The 27,556-nt window shown below is 42.5% G+C and overlaps 1 protein-coding gene across 1 annotated transcript in view; it reads left to right on the top strand.

Moving 5' to 3' along the window:
* Positions 1 to 27,556, top strand: part of GATB (glutamyl-tRNA amidotransferase subunit B) — a 657,300-nt gene that overhangs the window by 430,038 nt on the left and 199,706 nt on the right. Inside the window, exons 6-9 of the mRNA XM_053700220.1 lie at positions 2,744 to 2,857; positions 3,143 to 3,227; positions 4,436 to 4,480; positions 14,878 to 15,067. Of these exons, the coding sequence (XP_053556195.1) occupies positions 2,744 to 2,857; positions 3,143 to 3,227; positions 4,436 to 4,480; positions 14,878 to 15,067 (434 nt within the window). The remainder of the gene's footprint in view (positions 1 to 2,743; positions 2,858 to 3,142; positions 3,228 to 4,435; positions 4,481 to 14,877; positions 15,068 to 27,556) is intronic.

Here is a 27,556-nt window from a genome sequence, read left to right as displayed (position 1 = left end):
TTGATGGTAGCGGCAATGGACATAGTTCCTTTTGCGCGCATTCATCTAAGACCATTACAACTGTGCATGCTCAGTCAGTGGAATGGGGACTATACAGACTTGTCTCCAAAGATACAAGTAAATCAGAGGACCAGAGACTCACTCCGTTGGTGGCTGTCCCTGGACAACCTGTCACAAGGGATGACATTCCGCAGACCAGAGTGGGTCATTGTCACGACCGACGCCAGTCTGATGGGCTGGGGCGCGGTCTGGGGATCCCTGAAAGCTCAGGGTCTTTGGTCTCGGGAAGAATCTCTTCTACCGATAAATATTCTGGAACTGAGAGCGATATTCAATGCTCTCAAGGCTTGGCCTCAGCTAGCGAGGACCAAGTTCATACGGTTTCAATCAGACAACATGACGACTGTTGCGTACATCAACCATCAGGGGGGAACAAGGAGTTCCCTAGCGATGGAAGAAGTGACCAAGATTATTCTATGGGCGGAGTCTCACTCCTGCCACCTGTCTGCTATCCACATCCCGGGAGTGGAAAATTGGGAAGCGGATTTTCTGAGTCGTCAGACATTGCATCCGGGGGAGTGGGAACTCCATCCGGAAATCTTTGCCCAAGTCACTCAGCTGTGGGGCATTCCAGACATGGATCTAATGGCCTCTCGTCAGAACTTCAAAGTTCCCTCCTACGGGTCCAGATCCAGGGATCCCAAGGCGGCTCTAGTGGATGCACTAGTAGCACCTTGGACCTTCAAACTAGCTTATGTGTTCCCGCCGTTTCCTCTCATCCCCAGGCTGGTAGCCAGGATCAATCAGGAGAGGGCGTCGGTGATCTTGATAGCTCCTGCGTGGCCACGCAGGACTTGGTATGCAGATCTGGTGAATATGTCATCGGCTCCACCTTGGAAGCTACCTTTGAGACGAGACCTTCTTGTTCAGGGTCCGTTCGAACATCCGAATCTGGTTTCACTCCAGCTGACTGCTTGGAGATTGAACGCTTGATTTTATCGAAGCGAGGTTTCTCAGATTCTGTTATCGATACTCTTGTTCAGGCCAGAAAGCCTGTAACTAGAAAGATTTACCACAAAATTTGGAAAAAATATATCTGTTGGTGTGAATCTAAAGGATTCCCTTGGGACAAGGTTAAGATTCCTAGGATTCTATCCTTCCTTCAAGAAGGATTGGAAAAAGGATTATCGGCAAGTTCCCTGAAAGGACAGATTTCTGCCTTGTCGGTGTTACTTCACAAAAAGCTGGCAGCTGTGCCAGATGTTCAAGCCTTTGTTCAGGCTCTGGTTAGAATCAAGCCTGTTTACAAACCTTTGACTCCTCCTTGGAGTCTCAATTTAGTTCTTTCAGTTCTTCAGGGGGTTCCGTTTGAACCCTTACATTCCGTTGATATTAAGTTATTATCTTGGAAAGTTTTGTTTTTAGTTGCAATTTCTTCTGCTAGAAGAGTTTCAGAATTATCTGCTCTGCAGTGTTCTCCTCCTTATCTGGTGTTCCATGCAGATAAGGTGGTTTTACGTACTAAACCTGGTTTTCTTCCAAAAGTTGTTTCTAACAAAAACATTAACCAGGAGATTATCGTACCTTCTCTGTGTCCGAAACCAGTTTCAAAGAAGGAACGTTTGTTGCACAATTTGGATGTTGTTCGCGCTCTAAAATTCTATTTAGATGCTACAAAGGATTTTAGACAAACATCTTCCTTGTTTGTTGTTTATTCAGGTAAAAGGAGAGGTCAAAAAGCAACTTCTACCTCTCTCTCTTTTTGGATTAAAAGCATCATCAGATTGGCTTACGAGACTGCCGGACGGCAGCCTCCCGAAAGAATCACAGCTCATTCCACTAGGGCTGTGGCTTCCACATGGGCCTTCAAGAACGAGGCTTCTGTTGATCAGATATGTAGGGCAGCGACTTGGTCTTCACTGCACACTTTTACCAAATTTTACAAGTTTGATACTTTTGCTTCTTCTGAGGCTATTTTTGGGAGAAAGGTTTTGCAAGCCGTGGTGCCTTCCATTTAGGTGACCTGATTTGCTCCCTCCCTTCATCCGTGTCCTAAAGCTTTGGTATTGGTTCCCACAAGTAAGGATGACGCCGTGGACCGGACACACCTATGTTGGAGAAAACAGAATTTATGTTTACCTGATAAATTTCTTTCTCCAACGGTGTGTCCGGTCCACGGCCCGCCCTGGTTTTTTTAATCAGGTCTGATAATTTATTTTCTTTAACTACAGTCACCACGGTACCATATGGTTTCTCCTATGCAAATATTCCTCCTTAACGTCGGTCGAATGACTGGGGTAGGCGGAGCCTAGGAGGGATCATGTGACCAGCTTTGCTGGGCTCTTTGCCATTTCCTGTTGGGGAAGAGAATATCCCACAAGTAAGGATGACGCCGTGGACCGGACACACCGTTGGAGAAAGAAATTTATCAGGTAAACATAAATTCTGTTTTTTTTTATGCTTTTTTATTTATTTTTGCTGTAACATGATTAGAAAGGCTTTTTCTCACTTGAGAATATTTACTAGAGTATATAATAGTTTAGCAAATTTGTTTCTGTTCTTCTTAGTATGTATGGTCAACAGCCAAAAGTGTACTGACCACTGAATCTCATATTAACTGCAGAACAGTTATAAACTATTTATTATGCAACCCATTATTCTATTTTGATAAAATATGATACATAATGGTTGCTATTGCTGCTTTAAAATTTCTGCGTAGTAACTGTAACATTTCTTATTTCAGAGGGCCAGATGAGAGTTGATGCAAACATATCAGTACATCGACCTGGAGAGCCTCTTGGAGTGAGAGCAGAGGTCAAGAACATAAACAGTGCTCGTTTTCTGGCAAAAGCCATTGGTAATTATTCAGCTTTGATAGGTAGTTGTTATGTAAGAGTAACTGTATGCAAGTACTGTTGATAGGCAAGGTCAGCACCCAGAATGTAAAACATTTTTGGTATTGCAAAACAGTGTATAATTAGATCCTAGCATCTGACTAATGTAAACCTCTGTTTTAGAGTAGTTTTATTATTTTGCTATGAACTTTGATACATAGCTATAATAAGGATTCTAGGTTTTAGTTCCATTGCATTTAATAGTTGAAATCATATTGTGTAATTATGTGTTGTGTTTTATTTTCTAGATTATGAGATTCATAGACAAATTGAAATACTTGATAATGGAGGGACCATTTTAAATGAAACAAGAGCATTTGATTACAAACTTGGGTATGTACATTTTCTAGACACACTTCACATTCCATTATATTGGTTAATAGTTTAATACAAGATAGTACTTGATTATTTCATGGTGTAATTTCAAGAAAAGTTTATAGCTTCCCTTGCTTTGTTAAGGGCTCGATTTATCATCCACGGGCGGACAGGGGATGTAAATATTCGCACCTGCCCAGCCAGCTTCTTCTCTGGCGGGCAGCAACTCGCTTCCCGCATTTACCATCGTGCAACCCCTACCCATGCACAGGCAATCACACGCAGGCAAGAGCTGTCAGTCCCAATGGTTGGAAGAGACCGGGGAGATTGAAATTCTCCACCTAAGTGGTTGGAGAACAGGGCAGGGAAGCAGTGGTCTGATTACTGCTGCTTCATAAATCCTGACTGCAGGTTCGCTTGTTCGAACCTGCAGTCGATGGGGAGTGAAGGGCTTGATAAATCGCACCCTAAGGGATAGTAAACCTTATGTGTAATAAACAACTTTAGTAATTAATTATCTGTAATAAATACTTGACTTTGGGGTTTGTCCTGTAAAGGGTTGAATTAACCCGTAAACTTTCACTGTAAGAGGAAGCTGTTCTGTCAGAACCATTTCCAAAAACCACAGCACCCTCCAAGTTCTTTTCCATCCTGTCTATGATTGTAAGTTGGGATGTGAAAGGCCTTAGTAAGTTCACAATGCTTTTAGGCAATGGTGCAGGCGCTACCATCAGATGAAATATATATTAAAAAAAAAAAAGCCTAGGCTAGTGGGCAGCTGAAGCCTCCTCTTACAGAGAGTAAATAACAAATCAGTTCATTATTCGTTTACTGGCGATTTAGCTCCTTGTTTTCTCAGTAGCAGCCACATTATAACCACAATGATTTTTAATATATGCATTATCCACCTGATCTCCCTTCACTGTACCAAAGTACTTTCCTTTGCAATAACTGAATTTAGCTACTAGTCATCAAGCATGCAATGCTGACGACTAACTTGCGACAGCATCTTGTGTGCCAGCCTGTATTTTCCCCCTTTGCTACCAGCAAACATACTTGCAGTATTAAAATGCAATAATAAAGCTCATTTTATCATTGCATTAGAACATCAGTTTAATTTATACTGGTTCAAAATCATGCATTACTGAAACATTGTAATTAAATCAATTTTATTAGACATGCACTTATGTTTGTTTAGCTTATTTAATTGTGATATTTTATTTTAGGGCTACCATTCCTATGAGGGATAAAGAAGGAAAACAAGATTACAGGTTAGTATGTGTATATATATATATATATGTGTGTGTGTGTGTTTATATATATATATATATGTATATATATATATATATATATATATATATATATATATATTTAATAATAATTCATGGAAAACCTTACCTACATCTATCTGCACAATTTTGCTTTTTGCTTTCACAAACACGGCTGCTGTCAAGAGAACTGGTATTTGTATGTTGAAAACTACCTGGAATTAAAAAAGGGCCTATCATCTTTTTGTTACCGTTGTTTTTAACACAAGAACATAGAGCACTCTTTAGACAGCCATTAAAACATGATCAAGTGCAACATGAATTACAGGTGGCCCCTGATTTACAACGGTTCAATTTGCACCGTTTCAGAATTACAACCTTTCTCCAACATTGGTGTGTCCGGTCCACGGCGTCATCCATTACTTGTGGGAATATTCTCTTCCCCAACAGGAAATGGCAAAGAGCACAGCAAAAGCTGTCCATATAGCCCCTCCTCAGGCTCCACCCCCAGTCATTCTCTTTGCCGCTCTGAACAAGTAGCATCTCCACGGAGATGGTGAAGAGTATGTGGTGTTTAGTTGTAGTTTTTTTATTCTGCTATCAAGAGTTTGTTATTTTAAAATAGTACCGGTTGTACTATTTACTCTAAAACAGAAAGGGATGAAGAGTTCTGTTTAAAAGAGGAGTATGATTTTAGCAGCAGTAACTAAAATCAATTGCTGTTCCCACGCAGGACTGCTGAGCCCAGAGAACTTCAGTTGGGGGGAACAGTTAGCAGACTTTTCTGCTCAAGGTATGACTAGTCCATTTTCTAACAAGACTGTGTAATGCTAGAAGACTGTCATTTTCCCTCTTGGGGATCGGTAAGCCATTTTCTTAGACTCTTAACAGAATGAAGGCTTATTATGGGCTATACACTGCTTTATTTAAGTTTTTTATGCAGTTTTGAAGTAATTTTCTAAACTTTTATTGTGGGGGAACGTTTTTAAGCGCCAGGCAGTTGATTAGACACCTTTCCAGTCAGAGGGGCCTTTCACTATAGTAGGCAGAGCCTCATTTTCGCGCCATAACTGCGCAGTTTCTTTTGGATGCAGTGCATGCAGCTGCATGTGAGAGGGTCTGGTGATCACTTAAAACGTTCCTGGAAGGCTTAATTTGGTATCGTATAACTCCTAAGGACAGGTAAAGTCGCAGCAAACGCTGTGGCTGGGACTGTAGTGGGGTTAAAAATTGTTATTTGATTAAACGGCTCCGGTTTCCTCAATTAAGGGGTTAAAAGCTTGAAAAATGGGGTGCAATACATTTAAAGCATTAAGACTCTGTGGTGAAAATTTGGTAAAGATTGGATATTTCCTTCATAGTTTTTCACACATTCAGAAATAAAGTGTGCTCTGTTTAAAATTTAAAGAGACAGTAACGGTTTTGTTTTAAAACGTTTTTTTTGCATTATTAGCCTGTTTAAGCCTGTCTAACATGTCTGTACCTTCAGATAGTACATGTTCTATATGTATGGAGGCAAAGGTGGTCCCCCCTTCAAATGTATGTGATAATTGTGCCATGGCGTTCAGACAAAGTAAGGACAGTACTGTCACATTTAATAAGGTTGCCCAAGATGATTCCTCAAATGAAGGTAGTGGGGATAGTTCATCATCCTCTCCTTCTGTGTCTACACCAGTTATGCCCGCGCAGGCTACCCCTAGTACATCTAGCGCGCCAATGGATAAATCCATAGCTAATATTTTATCCAAAATGCCAACATTTCAGAGAAAGCGTTATTGCTCAGTTTTAAATTCAGTGGAGCAAGAAGGCGCTGACGATAGTTTATCTGTCATACCCTCACACCAGTCAGAAGTGGCAGTGAGGGAGGGTTTGTCAGAAGGAGAACTTTCAGATTCAGGAAGAATTTCTCAACAGGCAGAACCTGATGTTGTGACGTTTAAATTTAAGTTAGAGCATCTCCGCGCATTACTTAAGGAGGTGCTATCTACTCTGGATGATTGTGACTCTTTGGTCATTCCAGAAAAATTGTGCAAGATGGACAAATTCTTAGAGGTCCCGGTGCACCCTGATGCCTTTCCGATCCCTAAAAGGGTGGCGGACATAGTGAATAAGGAGTGGGAGAAACCAGGCATACCCTTTGTCCCTCCTCCTATATTTAAGAAATTGTTCCCCATGGTCGACCCAAGGAAGGACACATGGCAAACAGTCCCTAAGGTTGAGGGGGCAGTTTCTACCCTAGCCAAACGCACGACTATTCCCATTGAGGACAATTGTGCTTTCAAAGATCCTATGGATAAAAAATTGGAGGGTTTGCTTAAAAAGATTTTTGTTCAGCAAGGTTACCTCCTCCAACCTATTTCGTGCATTATTCCTGTCACTATGGCGGCGTGTTTCTGGTTCGATGAACTAGAAAGGTCGCTTAATATGGAGACTCCATATGAGGAAGTCATGGACAGAATTCACGCACTTAAGTTAGCTAATTCCTTTATTTTAGATGCCGCTTTGCAATTAGCGAGATTAGCGGCGAAAAATTCAGGGTTTGCAATTGTGGCGCGCAGAGCGCTCTGGCAAAAATCTTGGTCGGCGTATGTATTTTCCAAGGCAAAATTGCTTAATATCCCTTTCAAAGGTAAGACCCTTTTTGGGCCAGAATTGAAGGAAATTATTTCAGACATTACTGGGGGGAAGGGCCATGCCCTCCCACAGGATAGACCTTTTAAGGCTAATAATAAGTCCAATTTTCGTTCCTTTCGCAATTTCAGGAACGGAACGGCTTCTAACTGCAGCCTCTAGACAAGAGGGTAACGCTTCCCAGGCTAAACCAGCTTGGAAACCAATGCAAGGCTGGAACAAGGGTAAACAGGCCAAGAAGCCTGCTGCTGCTACCAAGACAGCATGAAGGGGTAGCCCCCGATCCGGGACCGGATCTAGTAGGGGGCAGACTCTCTCTCTTTGCTCAGGCTTGGGCAAGAGATGTTCCGGATCCCTGGGCACTAGATATAGTCTCTCAGGGTTATCTTCTAGAATTCAAGGAACTACCCCCAAGGGGAAGGTTCCACATGTCTCGCTTGTCTTCAGACCAAAGAAAGAGACAGGCATTCTTACATTGTGTAGAAGACCTTTTAAAGATGGGAGTGATACACTCAGTTCCAACTGTGGAACAAGGTCAGGGGTTTTACTCAAACCCGTTTGTAGTTCCCAAAAAAAGAGGGAACTTTCAGACCAATTCTGGATTTAAAAATTCTAAACAAATTTCTCAGAGTTCCATTTCAAAATGGAAACCATTCGAACAATTTTACCTACAATCCAGGAGGGTCAATATATGACTACCGTGGATTTAAAGGATGCATACCTACATATTCCTATCCACAAAGATCATCATCAGTTCCTAAGGTTCGCCTTTCTGGACAAACATTACCAGTTTGTGGCTCTTCCGTTCGGTTTAGCCACTGCTCCCAGAATTTTCACAAAGGTGCTAGGGTCCCTTCTAGCGGTTCTAAGACCTAGGGGCATTGCAGTGGCACCTTATCTAGACGACATTCTAATTCAAGCGTCGTCTCTTTCCAAGGCAAAGGCTCATACAGACATTGTTCTAGCCTTTCTCAGATCTCACGGGTGGAAGGTGAACGTAGAAAAGAGTTCCCTGTCTTCGTCAACAAGAGTTCCCTTCTTGGGAACAATAATAGATTCTTTAGAAATGAAGATTTTCCTGACAGAGGTCAGAAAGTCAAAGCTTCTAAACGCTTGTCAAGTTCTTCACTCTATTCTGCAGCCTTCCATAGCTCAGTACATGGAAGTATTAGGATTGATGGTTGCAGCAATGGACATAGTTCCTTTTGCTCAAATTCATCTAAGACCATTACAACTGTGCATGCTCAATCAGTGGAATGGGGACTATGCAGACTTGTCTCCCCAGATTCAAGTAGACCAGGTAACCAGAGACTCACTCCGTTGGTGGTTGACTCAAGATCACCTGTCTCAGGGAATGAGTTTCCGCAGACCAGAGTGGGTCATTGTCACGACCGACGCCAGTCTATTAGGCTGGGGCGCGGTCTGGGACTCCCTGAAAGCTCAGGGTCTATGGTCTCGGGAAGAGTCCCTTCTCCCGATAAACATCCTGGAACTGAGAGCGATATTCAATGCGCTCCGGGCTTGGCCTCAACTAGCGAAGGCCGTATTCATAAGATTCCAGTCGGACAACATGACGACTGTAGCTTACATCAACCATCAGGGAGGAACAAAGAGTTCCTTGGCGATGAGAGAGGTGGCCAAGATCATCAAATGGGCGGAGGATCACTCCTGCCACCTTTCTGCAATTCACATCCCAGGAGTAGACAACTGGGAGGCGGATTATTTGAGTCGTAAGACTTTCCATCCAGGGGAGTGGGAACTCCATCCGGAGGTCTTTGCCCAGTTAACCCAATTATGGGGCATTCCAGACATGGATCTGATGGCGTCCTGTCAGAACTTCAAGGTTCCTTGCTACGGGTCCAGATCCACGAATCACAGCTCACTCTACTAGGGCTGTGGCTTCCACATGGGCCTTCAAGAACGAGGCTTCTGTTAATCAGATATGTAAGGCAGCGACTTGGTCTTCTCTGCACACTTTTGCCAAATTCTACAAATTTGATACTTATGCTTCTTCGGGGGCTATTTTTGGGAGAAAGGTTTTGCAAGCCGTGGTGCCTTCTGTTTAGGTAACCTGATTTGCTCCCTCCCTTCATCCGTGTCCTAAAGCTTTGGTATTGGTTCCCACAAGTAATGGATGACGCCGTGGACCGGACACACCAATGTTGCAGAAAACAGAATTTATGCTTACCTGATAAATTACTTTCTCCAACGGTGTGTCCGGTCCACGGCCCGCCCTGGTTTTTTAATCAGGTTGAAAAATTTCTTTCTCTATACACTACAGTCACCACGGCACCCTATAGTTTCTCCTTTTTTCTCCTAACCGTCGGTCGAATGACTGGGGGGCGGAGCCTGAGGAGGGGCTATATGGACAGCTTTTGCTGTGCCCTTTGCCATTTCCTGTTGGGGAAGAGAATATTCCCACAAGTAATGGATGACGCCGTGGACCGGACACACCGTTGGAGAAAGTAATTTATCAGGTAAGCATAAATTCTGTTTTTTTCCAGTCTTGTGACTGTTATTTAAAAGCATTGAGAAACAGTGCATTAATTAAAATAGCCAGTAGGTGGAACTGTCTGCTTGTGTTGCAGCAAAGATATGCAAGCCAAGCACACAAGCAGGCTGAATTTAATCAGTGTAGCTAGCTAGACCTGAGCTATCGAGCAGCTTTCAAAGGAACAAGATCTTCCTGTCTATAAATCCGTCCAGATTGGAATGCATAGAAAGAACTGTTTGCAAAAAATGCAAGTAAAATCTGTGTTGTGTGATTTTTATTAGGTTTATAATGCTGTTTTAGCAAATGTTTTTGTTCATTTAACTTAGTTTAAATATATATTCTGTGTTGTGTGATTTTTTATTAGGTTTATAATGCTGTTTTAGCAAATGGTTTTGTTCATTTAACTTAGTTTAATTATATAGTCTGTGTCTAATGCTGTTTAGCATTTAAAGTCTTCATTTCAAAGCTTTAAAAATAATGTATTAGGTGTTACTTATGACAATTTTGAGAGGGGCCTGAAACCTAACTCCCTCACTTCCCATTGACTTACATTATAAACTGGGTTTCAATTTACAACGGTTTCAATTTACAACCATTCCTTCTGGAACCTAACCCGGCGTAAACTGAGGGCTACCTGTACAGGGAAAATGTTTAAACATTTTGCTAATAAGTTGCTTTATAGATTGGGCTATACATATGATTACCTTTTTTTCTCTCATTTATGCATTGAACATTCTAAAATTGTATTCTATGAAAATAATTAAGAGGATTATATGAAATGAGAAGCAACGGATAAAATATAAAGAAATGTTGGTTTGACATTAAAAAGTGTAGGTCAATTTACAACAATAGGTGTTTCTCTTGTAAGGTGTATCCAGTCCACGGATCATCCATTACTTGTGGGATATTCTCCTTCCCAAAAGGAAGTTGCAAGAGGATCACCCACAGCAGAGCTGTCTATATAGCTCCTCCCCTAACTGCCACCTCCAGTCATTCTCTTGCAACTCTCGACAATCATGGAAGCAGTAAGAGAGATGTGGTGAAAAGTAGTTGTTTTTTCTTCAATTCAAAAGTTTGTTATTTTTAAATGGTACCGGAGTTGTACTATTTTGGTCCCAGGCAGAAAATAGAAGAAGAATCTGCCTGTGGTCTCTAATGATCTTAGCAGGTTGTAACTAAGATCCATTGCTGTTCTCACACATAACTGAAGAGAGAGGTAACTTCAGCTGGGGAATGGCATGCAGGTTATCCTGCTATGAGGTATGTGCAGTTAAATTTTTTCTAGAGGAATGTAAATGCTAGAAAATGCTGCTGATACCAGATTTAATTAAGGTAAGCCTGATTACAGTGATTTAATAGCGACTGGTATCATGCTCACTGTCAAAGGTAATACTCTTATTATTTTTCAATTCCTGTCATATAAATCGTTTGCTGGGATTGCTTAAACGTTTTTATATATGTGTTGGTGATAAAACTTTAATGGGGCCTAGTTTTTTTTTTTCCACATGGCTGGCTTAAATTTGCCTAGAAACAGTTTCCTTAGGCCTCACACTGTGTAGACATGAGTGGGAGGGGTCTAATTTAGCGCTTAATTGCGCAGTAACTTTTGCAGAGTGAGACATCCAGCTTCCCTCAAGGAGTCCCCTGAATGCTATAGGACCTCTCTAAAGGGTTTTTAGGGTTTCCAAAGTCGTTTGTATGGCAAGGTAGGGCCACAGCAGAGCTGCTCTGAATGACTGTGATACAATTGCAGTGCCAGAGAAATTGTGTAGATTGGATAAATACTATGCAGTACCTGTTTACACTGATGTTTTTCCTATACCTAAAAGGTTTACAGAAATTATTACTAAGGAATGGGATAGACCAGGTGTGCCGTTCTATCCCCCTCCTATTTTTAAGAAAATGTTTCCAATAGATGCCGCCACACGGGACTTATGGCAAACGGTCCCTAAGGTGGAGGGAGCAGTTTCTACACTAGCTAAGCGTACTACTATCCCTGTCGAGGACAGTTGTGCTTTCTTAGATCCAATGGATAAAAAGTTAGAGGGTTACCTTAAGAAAATGTTTATTCAACAAGGTTTTATTCTACAGCCCCTTGCATGCATTGCCCCAGTCACTGCTGCTGCGGCCTTCTGGTTTGAGTCTCTGGAAGAGGCTTTACAGGTAGAAACCCCAGTGGATGATATACTTGACAAGCTTAGAGCACTTAAACTAGCCAATTCTTTTGTTTCTAATGTAATTGTTCATTTGACTAAACTAACGGCTAAGAATTCTGGTTGGGCTATTCAGGCGCGTAGGGCGCTATGGCTTAAATCATGGTCAGCTGACGTTACTTCAAAGTCTAAGCTGCTTAATATTCCTTTCAAGGGGCAGACCCTATTCGGGCCTGGTTTGAAGGAGATCATTTCTAATATCACTGGAGGAAAAAGTCATGCCCTTCCTCAGGATAGGTCCAAATCAAGGGCCAAACAGCGTGCCTTTCGAAACTTCAAGGCGAGTGCGGCATCATCTTCCTCTAATACAAAACAAGAGGGAACTTTTGCCCAGTCCAAGTCGGTCTGGAAACCTAACCAGACTTGGAACAAAGGTAAACAGGCCAGAAAGCCTGCTGCTGCCTCTAAGGCAGCATGAAGGATTGCCCCCCGATCTGGTAACGGATCTAGTAGGGGGCAGACTTTCACTCTTCGCTCAGGCCTGGGCAAGAGATGTCCAGAATCCCTGGGCGTTGGAAATTGTATCCCAGGGATATCTTCTGGACTTCAGAGTTTCTCCTCCAAAAGGGAGGTTTCACCTTTCACAATTATCTGCAAACCAGATAAAGAGAGAGGCATTTTTACACTGTGTTCAAGACCTCCTAGTTATGGGAGTGATCCACCCAGTTCCAAAGGAGGAACAGGGACAAGGATTCTATTCAAATCTGTTTGTGGTTCCCAAAAAAGAGGGAACCTTCAGACCAATCTTGAATCTCAAGATTTTAAACAAATTTCTCAGGGTCCCATCATTCAAGATGGAGACTATTCGTACCATCCTACCTATGATCCAGGAGGGTCAATACATGACTACAGTGGATTTAAAGGATGCTTATCTTCACATTCCGATAAGCAAAGATCATCATCGGTTTCTCAGGTTTGCCTTCCTAGACAGGCATTACCAGTTTGTAGCTCTTCCCTTTGGGTTAGCTAAAGCCCCAAGAATCTTTATGAAGGTTCTGGGGTCACTTCTGGTGGTCCTAAGGCCGCGGGGCATAGCAGTGGCCCCTTATTTAGACGACATTCTGATACAGGCGTCAAATTTCTCATGGGTGGAAAGTGAACGAAGAAAAGAGTTCTCTATCCCCTTTCACAAGAGTCTCCTTTCTGGGAACTCTAATAGATTCTGTAGAAATGAGGATTTACCTGACAGAGACCAGGTTATCAAAACTTCTAAATTCCTGCCGTGTTCTTTATTCCACTCCTCTCCCTTCGGTGGCTCAGTGTATGGAAGTAATCGGCTTAATGGTAGCAGCAATGGCCCGCCTACATCTCAGACTGCTGCAACTTTGCATGCTCAGTCAGTGGAATGGGGATTACACAGATTTGTCCCCTCTACTAAATCTGGATCAGGAGACCAGGGATTCTCTTCTCTGGTGTCTATCTCGGGTCCATCTGTCCAAAGGTATGACCTTTTGCAGGCCAGATTGGACAATTGTAACTACAGATGCCAGCCTTCTAGGCTGGGGGGCAGTCTGGAACTCCCTGAAGGCTCAGGGATCGTGGACTCAGGAGGAGACACTCCTTCCGATAAACATTCTGGAACTAAGAGCGATATTCAATGCTCTTCAGGCTTGGCCACAGCCAGCGACAATGAGGTTCATAAGATTTCAGTCGGACAACATCACGACTGTGGCTTACATCAACCATCAAGGGGGAACAAGGAGTTCCCGAGCGATGTTGGAAGTCTCAAAGATAATTCGCTGGGCAGAGATTCACTCTTGCCACCTATCAGCTATCCATATCCCAGGTGTAGAGAACTGGGAGGCGGATTTTCTAAGTCGACAGACTTTTCATACGGGGGGGTGGGAACTCCATCCGGAGGTGTTTGCACAATTGATTCATCGTTGGGGCAAACCAGAACTGGATCTCATGGCGTCTCGCCAGAACGCCAAACTTCCTTGTTACGGATCCAGGTCCAGGGATCCCAAGGCGATGCTGATAGATGCTCTAGCAGCACCTTGGTCCTTCAACCTGGCTTATCTGTTTCCACCGTTTCCTCTGCTCCCTCGTATGATTGCCAAAATCAAGCAGGAGAGAGCATCGGTGATCTTGATAGTTCCTGCGTGGCCACGCAGGACTTGGTATGCAGAGCTGGTGGACATGTCATCCTTTCCACCATGGTCTCTGCCGATGAGACAGGACCTTCTACTTCAGGGTCCTTTCAACCATCCAAATCTAATTTCTCTGAGACTGACTGCCTGGAGATTGAACGCTTGATTTTATCAAAGCATGGCTTCTCCGAGTCAGTCATTGACACCTTAATTCAGGAACGAAAGCCTGTCACCAGGAAAATTTATCATAAAATATGGCGTAAATATCTTTTTTGGTGCGAATCCAAGGGTTACTCATGGAGTAAAGTCAGGATTCCCAGGATATTATCTTTCTCCAAGAGGGATTGGAAAAAGGATTGTCAGCTAGTTCCTTAAAGGGACAGATTTCTGCTCTGTCTATTCTTTTGCACAAGCGTCTGGCGGATGTTCCAGACGTTCAGGCTTTAGTTAGAATCAAGCCTGTGTTTAAACCCGTTGCTCCGTTAAGTACCTGCCTTGCCCCTCCCTTCATCCATGTACTTTAGCTTTGGTATTGGTATCCCACAAGTAATGGATGATCCGTGGACTGGATACACCTTACAAGAGAACATAATTTATGCTTACCTGATAAATTTATTTCTCTTGTGGTGTATCCAGTCCACGGCCCGCCCTGTCATTTTAAGGCAGGTATTTTTTAACTTTATACTTCCCTATAGTTTCTACTTTCTCTTGCTTGTCTTCGGTCGAATGACTGGAGGTGGCAGTTAGGGGAGGAGCTATATAGACAGCTCTGCTGTGGGTGATCCTCTTGCAACTTCCTGTTGGGAAGGAGAATATCCCACAAGTAATGGATGATCCGTGGACTGGATACACCACAAGAGAAATAAATTTATCAGGTAAGCATAAATTATGTTTTTATTATGGAGAAAAAATAAATCTGTAATCCCTTTTTAATTTCCATGTGTATTATGTTTTTCTTTTTTTTCCTGAAAGGTTTATGCCAGAACCAAATCTTCCTCCTCTTATACTTTATGACAGACGATCTTTGCCTGCTAATATAGATCCGAATCAAGTTGTAAATATTGACTTAATTAAGGAAAGTCTGCCTGAACTTCCCAGTGTCATCAGAGCAAGGCTTGTGGAACAATATGGATTATTACCAGAACATAGCTTTACGCTGGTGGTAAGTTATATTTCTTATTTCTGGATACATATAATAATCCATGGTCGCAGGTGGTATAGAAGCAAGAATAAGTCTAGGCAGTGGTACGATTTGTGTGCTCAAAGCTTGCTAGTCGTCTTTTTCAGACATTAAATTGTTTGCAAATAGTGTTAACCTTTGCTTTGTCATTTAACATAGCTACACTTGCCTGTTAAAAACACAACCTATTAAGTGAACAGGAGACAGCAGCATAAATTAACCTCCCAGTAGGGGTGGAGAGGAGGAATTTGTATCTGAAATAGCTGATTTTGCTAATTTAATTCCCATTGATAATTAACATTTCAATACCTAACTATAAGGCTTTGTGTATATAAAGAGAGATAACATGAGTAGGCCTGCTCTTTCTGCAGTAAGCCTATTTAAATAAGCATATATTGAGAACAACAAGTATGGTTTTATTGCGCAAAAACATTTATTTCAAATACAGACACAAATAAACAATTTGGCATGCATTTAATACTGTGCAACTGGTATAACAGGTTATTTGGAGTTCATTAATGGGAAACACATTTTACTCTACAGTACCCCTTTATGAGCTAGTTATCTAATCTGTTTAAACTAAGTTAGGAAATGTTATAGCTTTAGCACCGAATATGTAGAAAAACTCTCAACTGAACAGATTTAATGAAATCTTATTTGTCATAAGAGGAGATCCCCTTATTTAAAATGAAAATTTATTTCCAATGCCATAGAGAGTCCACGAATCCATTCCAATTACTAGTAGGAATTCAAAACCCTGGCCATCAGGAGGATGCAAAGAACACCCCAGCAAAGCTTCAAGTATTCCTCCCACTTCCCATAACCCCCCAGTCATTCTTTACCTTCGTATATCCAGAAGGTGTGCAAAGGTGGTGCTCTGAAGAAATTTAAGTTTTAATCCATTAATGGGTATTTTCCCTGCAAGAAAGGTTTGGGGTAATGCTGTGTCCATGTAATCCTCTTCAGTAAAAGTTATGGTGGCTATAAGCTGTTGGAGGTCGGCAGGGTAGTCCTTGCTTCTCATCCAACGATTTAGGTGAACCCCTATATGGAAAAACAGGGTTGGTTACTCTGCTTTTCCTTTCTCTTCGGGTCCCTGTCAGAAGTGGTCTGGATCTGTCAGACCTGAGATGCTGTACCTGCCCTGCAGCTAATGCTCCACAGGTAAGTGCTTATTTCCTTCTAGGTAAGAAGGCTCTAACACTTTGGGAGTTAATCCTTCTTTCTTTTTTTAAAGATGGAGAATAGGGACATTTATAAATCTCTTCAAGTTTGGGATTTATTTGATGGGCCGTAAACACAGGGTATTAGACTGCTGGAATCTGGAGTTATTCCAATGTTGTGAGGGTTAATCACATTTTTTTGGGACTGAGACTATCAGTGAGATAGAGTACCCGTAGAGTGGTAATGAGGAGTTAATTTATTTATGGTGTGGGACTACAAGTAGACGTTAAACAGCGTTGTGTTTCACTTTTAGAGGCTCTAAAAGACTTTTAACAGCGCAGCGTATCACATGCTTTTTCCTGATGTCGCACTTAATATTTTTGTTGCGTTCACGTGACCGCACGGCTCCTTCTACCACCTGAAGCGGATCTCTCACAAAGTTTGAGTGGTGAGCACAGTATTGGTAGTCACAGAAAGGGAGAGGGTTTTTGGAGTTTTGGAGCGGTGATACGTATTTGCAGAGTCTGAGCGGTGAGACCAGAGGTGGTGAGTTCCCGTTAGCAAGGCTGGTTGTATAGCGGTGCCGTCTCATATATTTTTGTTCTCTGCACTTTAGCTCTTATACAGGTAGTGAGTGGTAGGATCTGCAGGATATTTTTCTTAAATTGCAGTTTTGTGTTTAATTATTATCTGGACCAAATATATTCCTTAGTATATAATGGAATCTGACCAAAATTTTAATGTTTTATTTGAAAAATGTTTATATTGTCTGGAGGCTCAAGTGATACCTCCTGTGCAATTTTGCTCCACGTGTGTAACAAATATGTTACTCTCAAAACATAAAGAGTCTTCTTTTTCAAAGAATTTAACCCTCTCAGAGCCCTCTGTCTCTCTGGATAATGTTGTCCCTGACATGCCTTAATTTTCTCCTCAGGTGTCCCCGTCCCTATCAGTTACACAAGCAGTGCCCTGCGGTTCATTTCAGTCAGGTCCTGGGGAAGTATTTTTACCAGGAGATTTTGCAGCGCAGCTTACTTCTGCGGTGTCTGCAGCCCTGAGTGCCTTACCTATCTCAGGTAAGAGGAAGAAGAATTCTAAGAATGTTTCCTCTAAGTCAGGAACATCTGATAGTGCCAAAGCTGCCTTGCTCAGTTTATCTCAATTATCTGAGGATGACCATTCTTCAGTAGCTTCTGAGGGCGAAAATCTCTAATTCTGAGTCTGCTTTAGTTAGTACAGCGGATTCAGAGGAGATTAGCTTTTGATTTAAGCTTGAGCACCTCCGTTTACTACTTAAGGAGGTTTTAGCTACTCTTGAGGATTTGGAAGCTACAGTCACAGAGACTCCTAAGGTCAATAAACTGAATAGAGTTTTTAATGTCAAGCCTAGATTGGTGGAAGTATTTCCTGTTCCAAATTCTATGTCGGACATTATTTCTCAGGAATGGGAGAAACTGGGTGTTCCCTTTACCCCATCTCCTGTGTTTAAGAAAATGTTTCCAGTTGCAGATTCTGTGCGGGAACTTTGGCATACTGTTCATAAGGTGGATAGAGATATATCGGCTAGATTTAGAGTTTTGTCGGTAAAAAGCCGCATAGCTAACACTGCTTTTTTTCCCAGCACACCCTTCCAACAACGCTGGTATTTAGAGTTGTCTGAGGGGCTGCATTAGGCTCAAAAAAGGGTGCGTTGAGCCTAATTTTGCTCCACTTCAACCCTCAATACCAGCGTTGCTTACGGTAGCGGTAAGCTGGGAAAACGTGCTTGTGCACAATATCCCCTTAGGAAACAATGGGGCTGAGCTGGCTGAAAAAAAACCTAACACCTGCAAAAAAGCAGCGTTCAGCTCCTAATGCAGCCCCATTGTTTCTTATGGAGAAACACTCTCTAAGTCTACACCTAACACCCTAACATGAACCCGAGTCTAAACACCCCTAACCTTACACTTATTAACCTGATCGGAACAGCCAATAGAATGCGAGTTCAATACGATTGGCTGATTGGATCAGCCAATCGGATTGAACTTCAATCTGATTGGCTGATGGCATCAGCCAATCAGATTTTTTCTACCTTAATTCTGATTGGCTGATAGAATTCTATCAGCCAATCGGAATTGAAGGGACTCCATCTTGGATGACGTCCCTTAAAGGAACCTTCAATCGTCGAGTAGGCGTCGGGGAAGATGGATGTTCCGCATCGGCGGGATGAAGATGGATCCTGAAGCAAGAAGATTGAAGATGCCGCTTGGAAGAAGACATCGCCCCGATGGAAGACCTCTTCTTTGCGTCTTGGATGAAGACTTCAGCCGGATGATGGACCTCTTCAGCGCCCCTTGGATGAAGACTTCTCTCGGATGATGGACCTCTTCATCGCCCCTTGGATGAACAATTCGGCTCAGCTGTGTGAAGACGACTCAAGGTAGGGAGATCTTCAGGGGGTTAGCGATAGGTTTTTTTAAGGGGGTTTTGGTGGGTTAGAGTAGTGATATGTGGGTGGTGGGTTGTAATGCTGGGGGGGTATTGTATTTTTATTTTCATGCAAAACAGCTGATTACTTTGGGGCAAGGCCCCGCAAAAAGCCCTTTTAAGGGCTGGTAAAAGAGCTGATTACTTTTGTATTTTAGAATAGGGTAGGGAATTATTTATTTTGGGGGGCTTTTTTATTTCTCTTACTTGGTGTATTCAGTCCACGGATTCATCCTTACTTGTGGGATATTCTCAATCCCTACAGGAAGTGGCAAAGAGAGCACACAGCAAAGCTGTACATATAGCTCCCCTCAGGCTCCGCCCCCCCCAGTCATTCTCTTTGCCGCTCTAACAAGTAGCATCTCCACGGGAAGGTAAAGAGTATGTGGTGTTAGATTTGTAGTTTTTATTTCTTCAATCAAGAGTTTGTTATTTTAAAATAGTATCGGTTTGTACTATTTACTCTAAGGCAGAAAGTGATGAAGATTTCTGCTGAGAGGAAAAATATTTTGTAACTAAAATCCATTGCTGTTCCCACACAGGACTGTTGAATACAGGAGAACTTCAGTTGGGGGGAACAGTTTGCAGGCTTATACTGCTTAAGGTATGTTCAGTCATTTTTTCTAACAAAACCTGGTAGTTCTAGAAGACTGACAGAAATCCCATGAGGGAAGGTAAGCCATTTTCTGAGACACAGTATAGAAAGATGGCTTCAGTTAAGGGCTTTAATACTGACAGACACTGTGATGGGCTAAATCGATTACTTTATTAGGGTAATCTTATATTTATTAAGCGTTTTAGATGTTGGAAACACTTTTTGGGGACTTTTTTACGCCTGGCATTTTGTAAGACAGCTAATCTGACTCAGAAAGGCCCCATAACTCTGGAGTAATGTAGGAGGGGGCCTCAATTTCGCGCCTCAATTGCGCAGTTGATTTGCAACACAGCTCCATGCAGCTTCATGTGCAGAGCCTTTAGAGTACTGGAGGACTTCAGGGAGGCTTAATTTACACCTGCAATTAACCCTAAAGGAAGGTAAAGCCACAGCAAAGACTGTGGCATCGTACTGTAGTGGGTTAAACCTGGTGTTTACTTCATTTTGCTCCGGTTTGGACATTAAGGGGTTAAATGATTTGAAAATTTGTGTGCAATCATTTCAAGGCATTAGGATCATGTGGTGAACATTTCATTAAGATCAGATGTTTTTTGATGATTTGGTAAAAAAGTGTGTGCCTTTTATTATTTAAAGAGACAGTAACGTTTTTTCAAAAAGTATTTTTTTTTTCAATATTTTAGTGTTGTCTGAGTCTGTCAAACATCTCTGAGCCTTCAGATAGACCTTGTTCTTTATGTTCAAAAACCATGGCAGTACCCCCATTGCATTTATGTTTAAAGTGTGCAAAAACATCTAAGCATTTTAAAGATCATCCTGTGACAATTAAAAATGCTGCCCAAGATGATTCCTTAACGGAGGGTAATGAGGATAGTCCTTCTTCCTCCCCCCACGTGTCTACACCAGTTACGCCTGTGCAAGCGATGCCTAGTACCTCTAGCGCATTGGCCCCTATTACTTTACAACAATTAGCAGCAGTAATGGATAATTCCCTTGCAGCATTTTTATCCAAACTGCCAGTTTTTCCAAGAAAGCGCGATAGCTCAGTTTTAAATACAGAGGATGGGCAATCTGAAGCTTTGGATAATTTATCTGTAGTACCCTCACAAAACTCAGAGGTAGCAGTGAGGGAAGGGCTGTCTGAGGGAGAAATTTCTGACACAGGAAAAGTTTCTCAGCAGGCAGAGTCAGATTCCTTAGCGTTTAAATTTAAGCTGGAATACCTCCGCGTCCTGCTTAAGGAGGTTTTAGCTATGTTGGATGATTGTGACCCCATGGTGGTCCCTGAAAAATTGTGTAAGATGGACAGATTTCTAGAGGTCCCTGTATACACAGAGGCATTTCCGATCCCAAAGAGGGTGGCGGATATTGTGACTAAGGAGTGGGAGAGACCAGGTGTACCCTTTGTTCCCCCACCTATCTTTAAGAAAATGTTCCCCATAAACGACCCTAGGCGGGACGCGTGGCAGACGGTCCCTAAGGTAGAGGGGGCTGTTTCAACACTGGCTAAGTGTACAACTATACCAATAGAGGACAGTTGTGCTTTCAAAGATCCTATGGATAAAAAATTGGAAGGATTGCTGAAGAAAATTTTTGTTCAGCAAGGTTTTCTGCTTCAACCAATTGCCTGCATTATTCCAGTAACTACTGCAGCGGCTTTTTGGTTCGAGGCCCTGGAGGAGTCGCTCCAGAGGGAGACTTCATACGATGAGGTCATGGATAGAATTCACGCTTTGAAGCTGGCTAATTCTTTTATCACTGATGCCGCTCTCCAATTAGCTAAACTAGCGGCGAAAAACTCAGGTTTTGCCATTATGGCGCGAAGAGCACTTTGGCTCAAATTGTGGTCGGCGGATGTGTCGTCCAAAACAAAACTGTTAAATATTCCCTTCAAGGGGAAAACCCTATTCGGCCCAGAGCTGAAAGAAATTATTTCAGATATCACTGGGGGCAAGGGCCATGCCCTTCCACAAGATAGGCCGTTTAAGGCCAAAAATAAGGCTAATTTCGCTCCTTTCGCAACTTCAGGAGCGGATCTGCTGCAACCTCTGCTGCCGCAAAGCAAGATAACGCTTCCCAGCCCAAAGCAACTTGGAAGCCCTTGCAAGGCTGGAATAAGGGTAAACAGGCCAAGAAGCCTGCTCCTGTTACCAAGACAGCATGAAGGGGTATCCCCAGATCCGGGATCGGATCTGGTAGGGGGCACACTTTCTCTCTTTGCTCAGGCTTGGGCAAGAGACATTCCGGATCCCTGGGCATTGGAAATAGTTGCTCAAGGGTACCTTCTAGAATTCAAGGATTCTCCCCCAAGGGGAAGGTTCCACATTTCTCGTTTGTCTTCAGACCAAACGAAGAAACAGGCGTTCTTACGCTGTGTAGAAGATCTACTAAAAATGGGAGTGATACACCCAGTTCCGATTGCAGAACAAGGACTGGGCTTTTACTCAAACCTGTTTGTAGTTCCCAAAAAGGAAGGAACTTTCAGGCCAATCCTGGATCTAAAAATTCTAAACAAATTCCTCAGAGTTCCGTCTTTCAAGATGGAAACCATTCGGACAATCTTGCCGATGATCCAGGAAGGTCAATATATGACTACCGTGGATCTAAAGGATGCGTATCTACATATTCCTATCCACAAAGATCACCATCAGTTCCTATGGTTCGCCTTTCTGGAAAAACATTACCAGTTCGTGGCCCTTCCTTTCGGGTTGGCCACCGCTCCCAGAATTTTCACAAAGGTGCTAGGGTCCCTTCTAGCGGTTCTAAGACCGCGGGGCATTGCAGTAGCACCTTATCTAGACGACATATTAATACAGGTGTCGTCCTTTCACAGAGCCAAGGCTCATACGGAAATCGTTCTGGCCTTTCTAAGGTCTCACGGGTGGAAGGTGAACGTAGGAAAGAGGTCTCTGTCCCCGCTCACAAGGGTTCCCTTTCTGGGAACACTTATAGACTCGGTAGGAATGAAAATCTTTCTGACAGAGGTCAGGAAGTCAAAACTGCTGAATGCTTGCCTAGTTCTTCATTCCATTCCTCGGCCCTCCGTGGCTCAGTGCATGGAAGTTATTGGTTTAATGGTTGCGGTAATGGACGTAGTCCCTTTCGCCCGAATCCATCTCAGACCACTGCAGCTGTGCATGCTCAAACAGTGGAATGGAGATTACGCAGATTTGTCTCCTCAAATTCAAATGGATCAAAAAACCAGAGACTCTCTTCTCTGGTGGTTGTCTCAAGTTCATCTGTCTCAGGGAATGAGTTTCCGCAGACCGGAGAGGATCATTGTCACGACCGATGCCAGTCTGGTAGGCTGGGGTGCGGTCTGGAACTCCCTGAAGGCTCAGGGACTATGGTCTTGGGAAGAATCTCTTCTCCCGATAAACATTTTGGAGCTGAGAGCGATATTCAATACGCTCCAGGCATGGCCTCAACTAGCAGAGGCCAAATTCATCAGGTTTCAGTCGGACAACATCACGACTGTGGCGTACATCAATCATCAGGGAGGAACAAAGAGTTCCCTAGCGATGAAGGAAGTAACCAAGATCATCAAATGGGTGGAGGATCACTCCTGCCATCTATCTGCAATTCACATCCCAGGGGTAGACAACTGGGAGGCGGATTTTCTAAGTCGTCAGACTTTCCATCCGGGGGAGTGGGAACTCCACCCGGAGGTTTTTGCTCAGCTGACCCAGCTTTGGGGCATTCCAGAGTTGGATCTGATGGCGTCCCGTCAGAACACCAAGCTTCCCCTTTACGGATCCAGATCCAGGGATCCCAAGGCGGCATTGATAGATGCATCAATAGCGCCTTGGTCATTCAGTCTAGCTTATGTCTTTCCACCGTTTCCTCTTCTCCCTCGGCTAATAGCCAGAATCAAACAGGAGAAGGCTTCGGTAATTCTGATAGCGCTACGTGGCCACGCAGGACTTGGTATGCAGAACTAGTGGACATGTCATCGGTCCCACCATGGAAACTGCCATCAAGGCAGGATCTTCTAATCCTAGGTCCTTTCAAGCATCCAAATCTAGTTTCTCTGCAACTGACTGCTTGGAGATTGAACGCTTAATCCTAGCTAAGCGGGGTTTCTCTGGTTCAGTTATAGATACTCTGATACAGGCCAGAAAACCTGTCACCAGGAAAATTTACCATAAGATATGGCGGAAATATCTTGGTTGGTGTGAATCCAAGGGTTACTCGTGGAGTAAGGTTAGGATTCCAAGGATATTGTCTTTTCTCCAAGAAGGTTTGGAGAAAGGTCTGTCAGCTAGTTCCTTAAAAGGACAGATATCTGCCCTGTCTATTCTGTTACACAAGCGTCTGGCAGCTGTACTAGACATTCAGGCGTTTGCACAGGCCCTAGTTAGAATCAAGCCTGTCTACAGACCTGTGGCTCCTCCATGGAGTCTAAATTTAGTTTTTTCAGTTCTTCAAGGGGTTCCATTTGAACCTTTGCATTCCATAGATATCAAGTTATTATCTTGGAAAGTTTTGTTTTTAGTAGCTATTTCTTCTGCTCGAAGAGTTTCAGAATTGTCTGCTTTGCAGTGTGATTCACCATATCTGGTGTTCCATGCAGATAAGGTTGTTTTACGTACTAAACCTGGTTTCCTTCCAAAGGTGGTTTCTAATAGGAATATTAACCAGGAAATCATTGTTCCTTCTCTGTGCCCTAGATGTGGTTCGTGCTTTAAAGTTCTATCTAAAAGCGACCAAAGATTTCAGACAAACATCATCCTTGTTTGTTGTGTATTCTGGTAAGAGGAGAGGTCAGAAAGCAACTGCTACCTCTCTGTCTTTCTGGCTGAAAAGCATCATCCGATTGGCTTATGAAACTGCTGGTAAGCAGCCTCCTGAACGAATTACATCTCATTCCACCAGAGCTGTGGCTTCCACGTGGGCTTTCAAGAATGAGGCTTCTGTTGAACAGATTTGTAAGGCAGCGACTTGGTCTTCACTGCATACATTCGCCAAATTTTATAAATTCGATACTTTTGCTTCTGCGGAGGCTATTTTTGGGAGAAAGGTTTTGCAAGCAGTGGTGCCTTCCGTTTAGGTTACCTGACTTGTTCCCTCCCTTCATCCGTGTCCTATTGCTTTGGTATTGGTATCCCACAAGTAAGGATGAATCCGTGGACTGAATACACCAAGTAAGAGAAAACAGAATTTATGCTTACCTGATAAATTACTTTCTCTTACAGGTGTATTCAGTCCACGGCCCGCCCTGATATTTAAGTCAGGTTCAAATTTAATTTACAATAACTACAGTCACCACTGCACCCTAAGGTTCTCCTTTTTCTCCTAACCGTCGGTCGAATGACTGGGGGGGCGGAGCCTGAGGGGAGCTATATGGACAGCTTTGCTGTGTGCTCTCTTTGCCACTTCCTGTAGGGATTGAGAATATCCCACAAGTAAGGATGAATCCGTGGACTGAATACACCTGTAAGAGAAAGTAATTTATCAGGTAAGCATAAATTCTGTTTTTATTAGGGGGCTTAGATTAGGTGTAATTAGTTTAAACTGCTTGTAATTCTTTTTTATTTTTTGTAATTTAGTGTTTTTTTTTGTATTATAGAATAGTTTATTTTATTTTAGGTAATTGTAGTTAATTTATTTAATTAATTTAATGATAGTGTAGTGTTAGATTTAATTGTAACTTAGTTTTGGATTTATTTTACAGGTAATTTTGTACTTATTTTAACTAGGTAGCTATTAAATAGTTCTTAACTATTTAATAGCTATTGTAACTAGTTAAAATAAATACAAAGTTGCCTGTAAAATAAATATAAATCCAAAATAGCTACAATGTAATTCTTAATTATATTGTAGCTATATTAGGGTTTATTTGATAGGTAAGTATTTAGTTTTAAATAGGAATAATTTAGTTAATTTTAGGAATATTATTTAGTTTAATATAAATTATGTTTAGAGGGGTGTTAGGGTTAGAGTTAGGTCTAGGGGTTAATAACTTTATTATAGTAGCGGCGACGGAGCGGGCGGGAGATTAGGGGTTAATAATTGTAGGTAGGTGGCAGTAATGTTAGGGAGGGCAGATTAGGGGTTAATACTATTTATTCTAGTGTTTGCAAGGCGGGAGTGCGGCAGATTAGGGGTTAATACATTTATTATAGTGGCGGCGAGGTCCGGTCAGCAGATTAGGGGTTAATAAGTGTAGGTAAGGTAGCGGCGATGTTGGAGGGGGCAGATTAGGGGTTAATAAATATAATATAGGGGTCGGCGATGTTAGGGGCAGCAGATTAGGGGTTCATAGCTATAATGTAGGTGGCGGCGGTGTCCGGTCGGCATATTAAGGGTTAAAAATTTTTATTAGAGTGGCAGCGATGTGGGGGGCCTTGGTTTAGGGGTACATAAGTAGTTTATGGGTGTTAGTATACTTTAGAGCACTGTAGTTAAGAGCTTTATAAACCGGCGTTAGCCCATAAAGCTCTTAACTACTGACTTTTTTTGGCTTTAGGAGTCTTGTCGGTAGAGGCTCTACCGCTCACTTCTCCCAAGACTCCAAATACCAGCGTTAGGCAGATCCCATTGAAAAGATAGGTTACGCAATTGGCATAAGGGGATCTGCGGTAGCCTGGAATCGCGGTAGGGAAGTGAGCTTTAGACCCTTTCCTGCTTGACTCTAAATACCAGCGGGCGGTAAAAAGCAGCGTTAGGACCCCTTAACGCTGCTTTTGACGGCTAACGCCAAACTCTAAATCTAGCCGTATGATTCCTCTAGAGCAGTGTTTTCCAAACTGTGTGTCGTGACACATTAGTGTGTTGGCGGCAGTGTGTAGGTGTGTCCCTGCTTCAGCACAATTTTTTTTTTTTAGTTTAAAATTATTTTTAAATGTTTTTTTTGTTTTCCGACTTTCCGTCTGCCTGCTATGCATATCACATAGTTGACGCGTGATTAATTACCTAGTGGGTCACAGATCATCTTAACCTATTGGCGCAGCTTAGCGGGAACTGAAACTATTCCCATTGGTGGCACATTGGTTGCTGACTGCATGTGTAGTCTCCTCAATCGGCTCGTGACTTCACGTGTAGTCAGTGAGGAGGACAGCAGTGTGTTTGCAGCGGGGGCTGCATTAAAATAGTAAGTAGCTATTGGTGTTATTAAACTTTTTTTTAATTCTTGCACATACATACTGTTACTTGTAAATACATTTTGTTATATAATTTATGTATGTGTCCGTATCTCTTAAAAAAAGTTAGTTTACCTCCTGTTTGCTAGTACAATTGAATTACTGTGTCGTAAAATGATGTTGGTCTAAACAGTGTGTCACCAACATGAAAAGTTTGAAAAGCTTTGCTCTAGTGGATAGTACCTCTTTCAAGGACCCTATGGATAGGAAGCTGGAGGGGTACTTAAGAAAAATATTTCTTCACCAAGGGCTGCTATGGCAACCAGTTGCTAGTATGGCGGCGGTCCTGACTCCTTATCTGAACTAATTTTAGAGGAGACTACATTGGAGGAGATTCAAGACAGGATCAAGGCTTTAAAACTGGCTAATACCTTCATTTGTGATGCCAGTATGCAGGTAGTGCGTCTGAGTTCAACAACCTCCAGTCTTGCCATTCTATCTCACAGAGTGGCTAAAGTCTTGGTCGGCAGACATGGTTTCCAAGTCTAAACTTCTGTCTCTTCCTTTTAAAGGGAAGACCTTGTTTGGTTCTGGCCTGGCTGACATCATCTCCACTGTCATGGGTGGGAATTGAGCCTTGGAGGTTGGAGGGTAAGGGAGATCCTACACTACAGAAAATAAAAAAATAATAATAATTAATATAAAAAAAAATGTGTTAAAACGTAATATTGGCATACTGTCTGCCAGTACCTAAGATGGTAGTGACCAGTGGGGGTGAGGGATGGAAGAGAGCTGTTTGGGAGGGATCAGGGGGTGGGAGAGAAATCTCTACACTAAAGCTAAAATTAACCTTACAAGCTACATGATTAACCCCTTCACTGACAGGAATAATAGAAGTGTGGTGTTCAGCTGTAGTTGGCAACCTTCTAATTACCAAAAACCAATGGCAAAGTCATGCATGTCTGCTATTTCTGAACCTTGGGGATCCCAGAGAAGCTTTTACAATAATTTTAAATGGAGTGATAGCAAAATTTCTAAAAATTCTCCGGAAATTTGAGCAAGTTCTTCTATGAAAGTCCTGGTAGTGAAGGGGTTAATGTAACTGTGTTGGTTATGCAAAACTGATGAATGGGTAATAAAGGGATT

The sequence above is a fragment of the Bombina bombina genome, chromosome 2 (assembly GCF_027579735.1).
Source record: "Bombina bombina isolate aBomBom1 chromosome 2, aBomBom1.pri, whole genome shotgun sequence".
NCBI lineage: Eukaryota > Metazoa > Chordata > Amphibia > Anura > Bombinatoridae > Bombina > Bombina bombina.
Note: the sequence above shows the minus strand (reverse complement) of the source record. Positions and strands in the feature narration are given on the sequence as shown.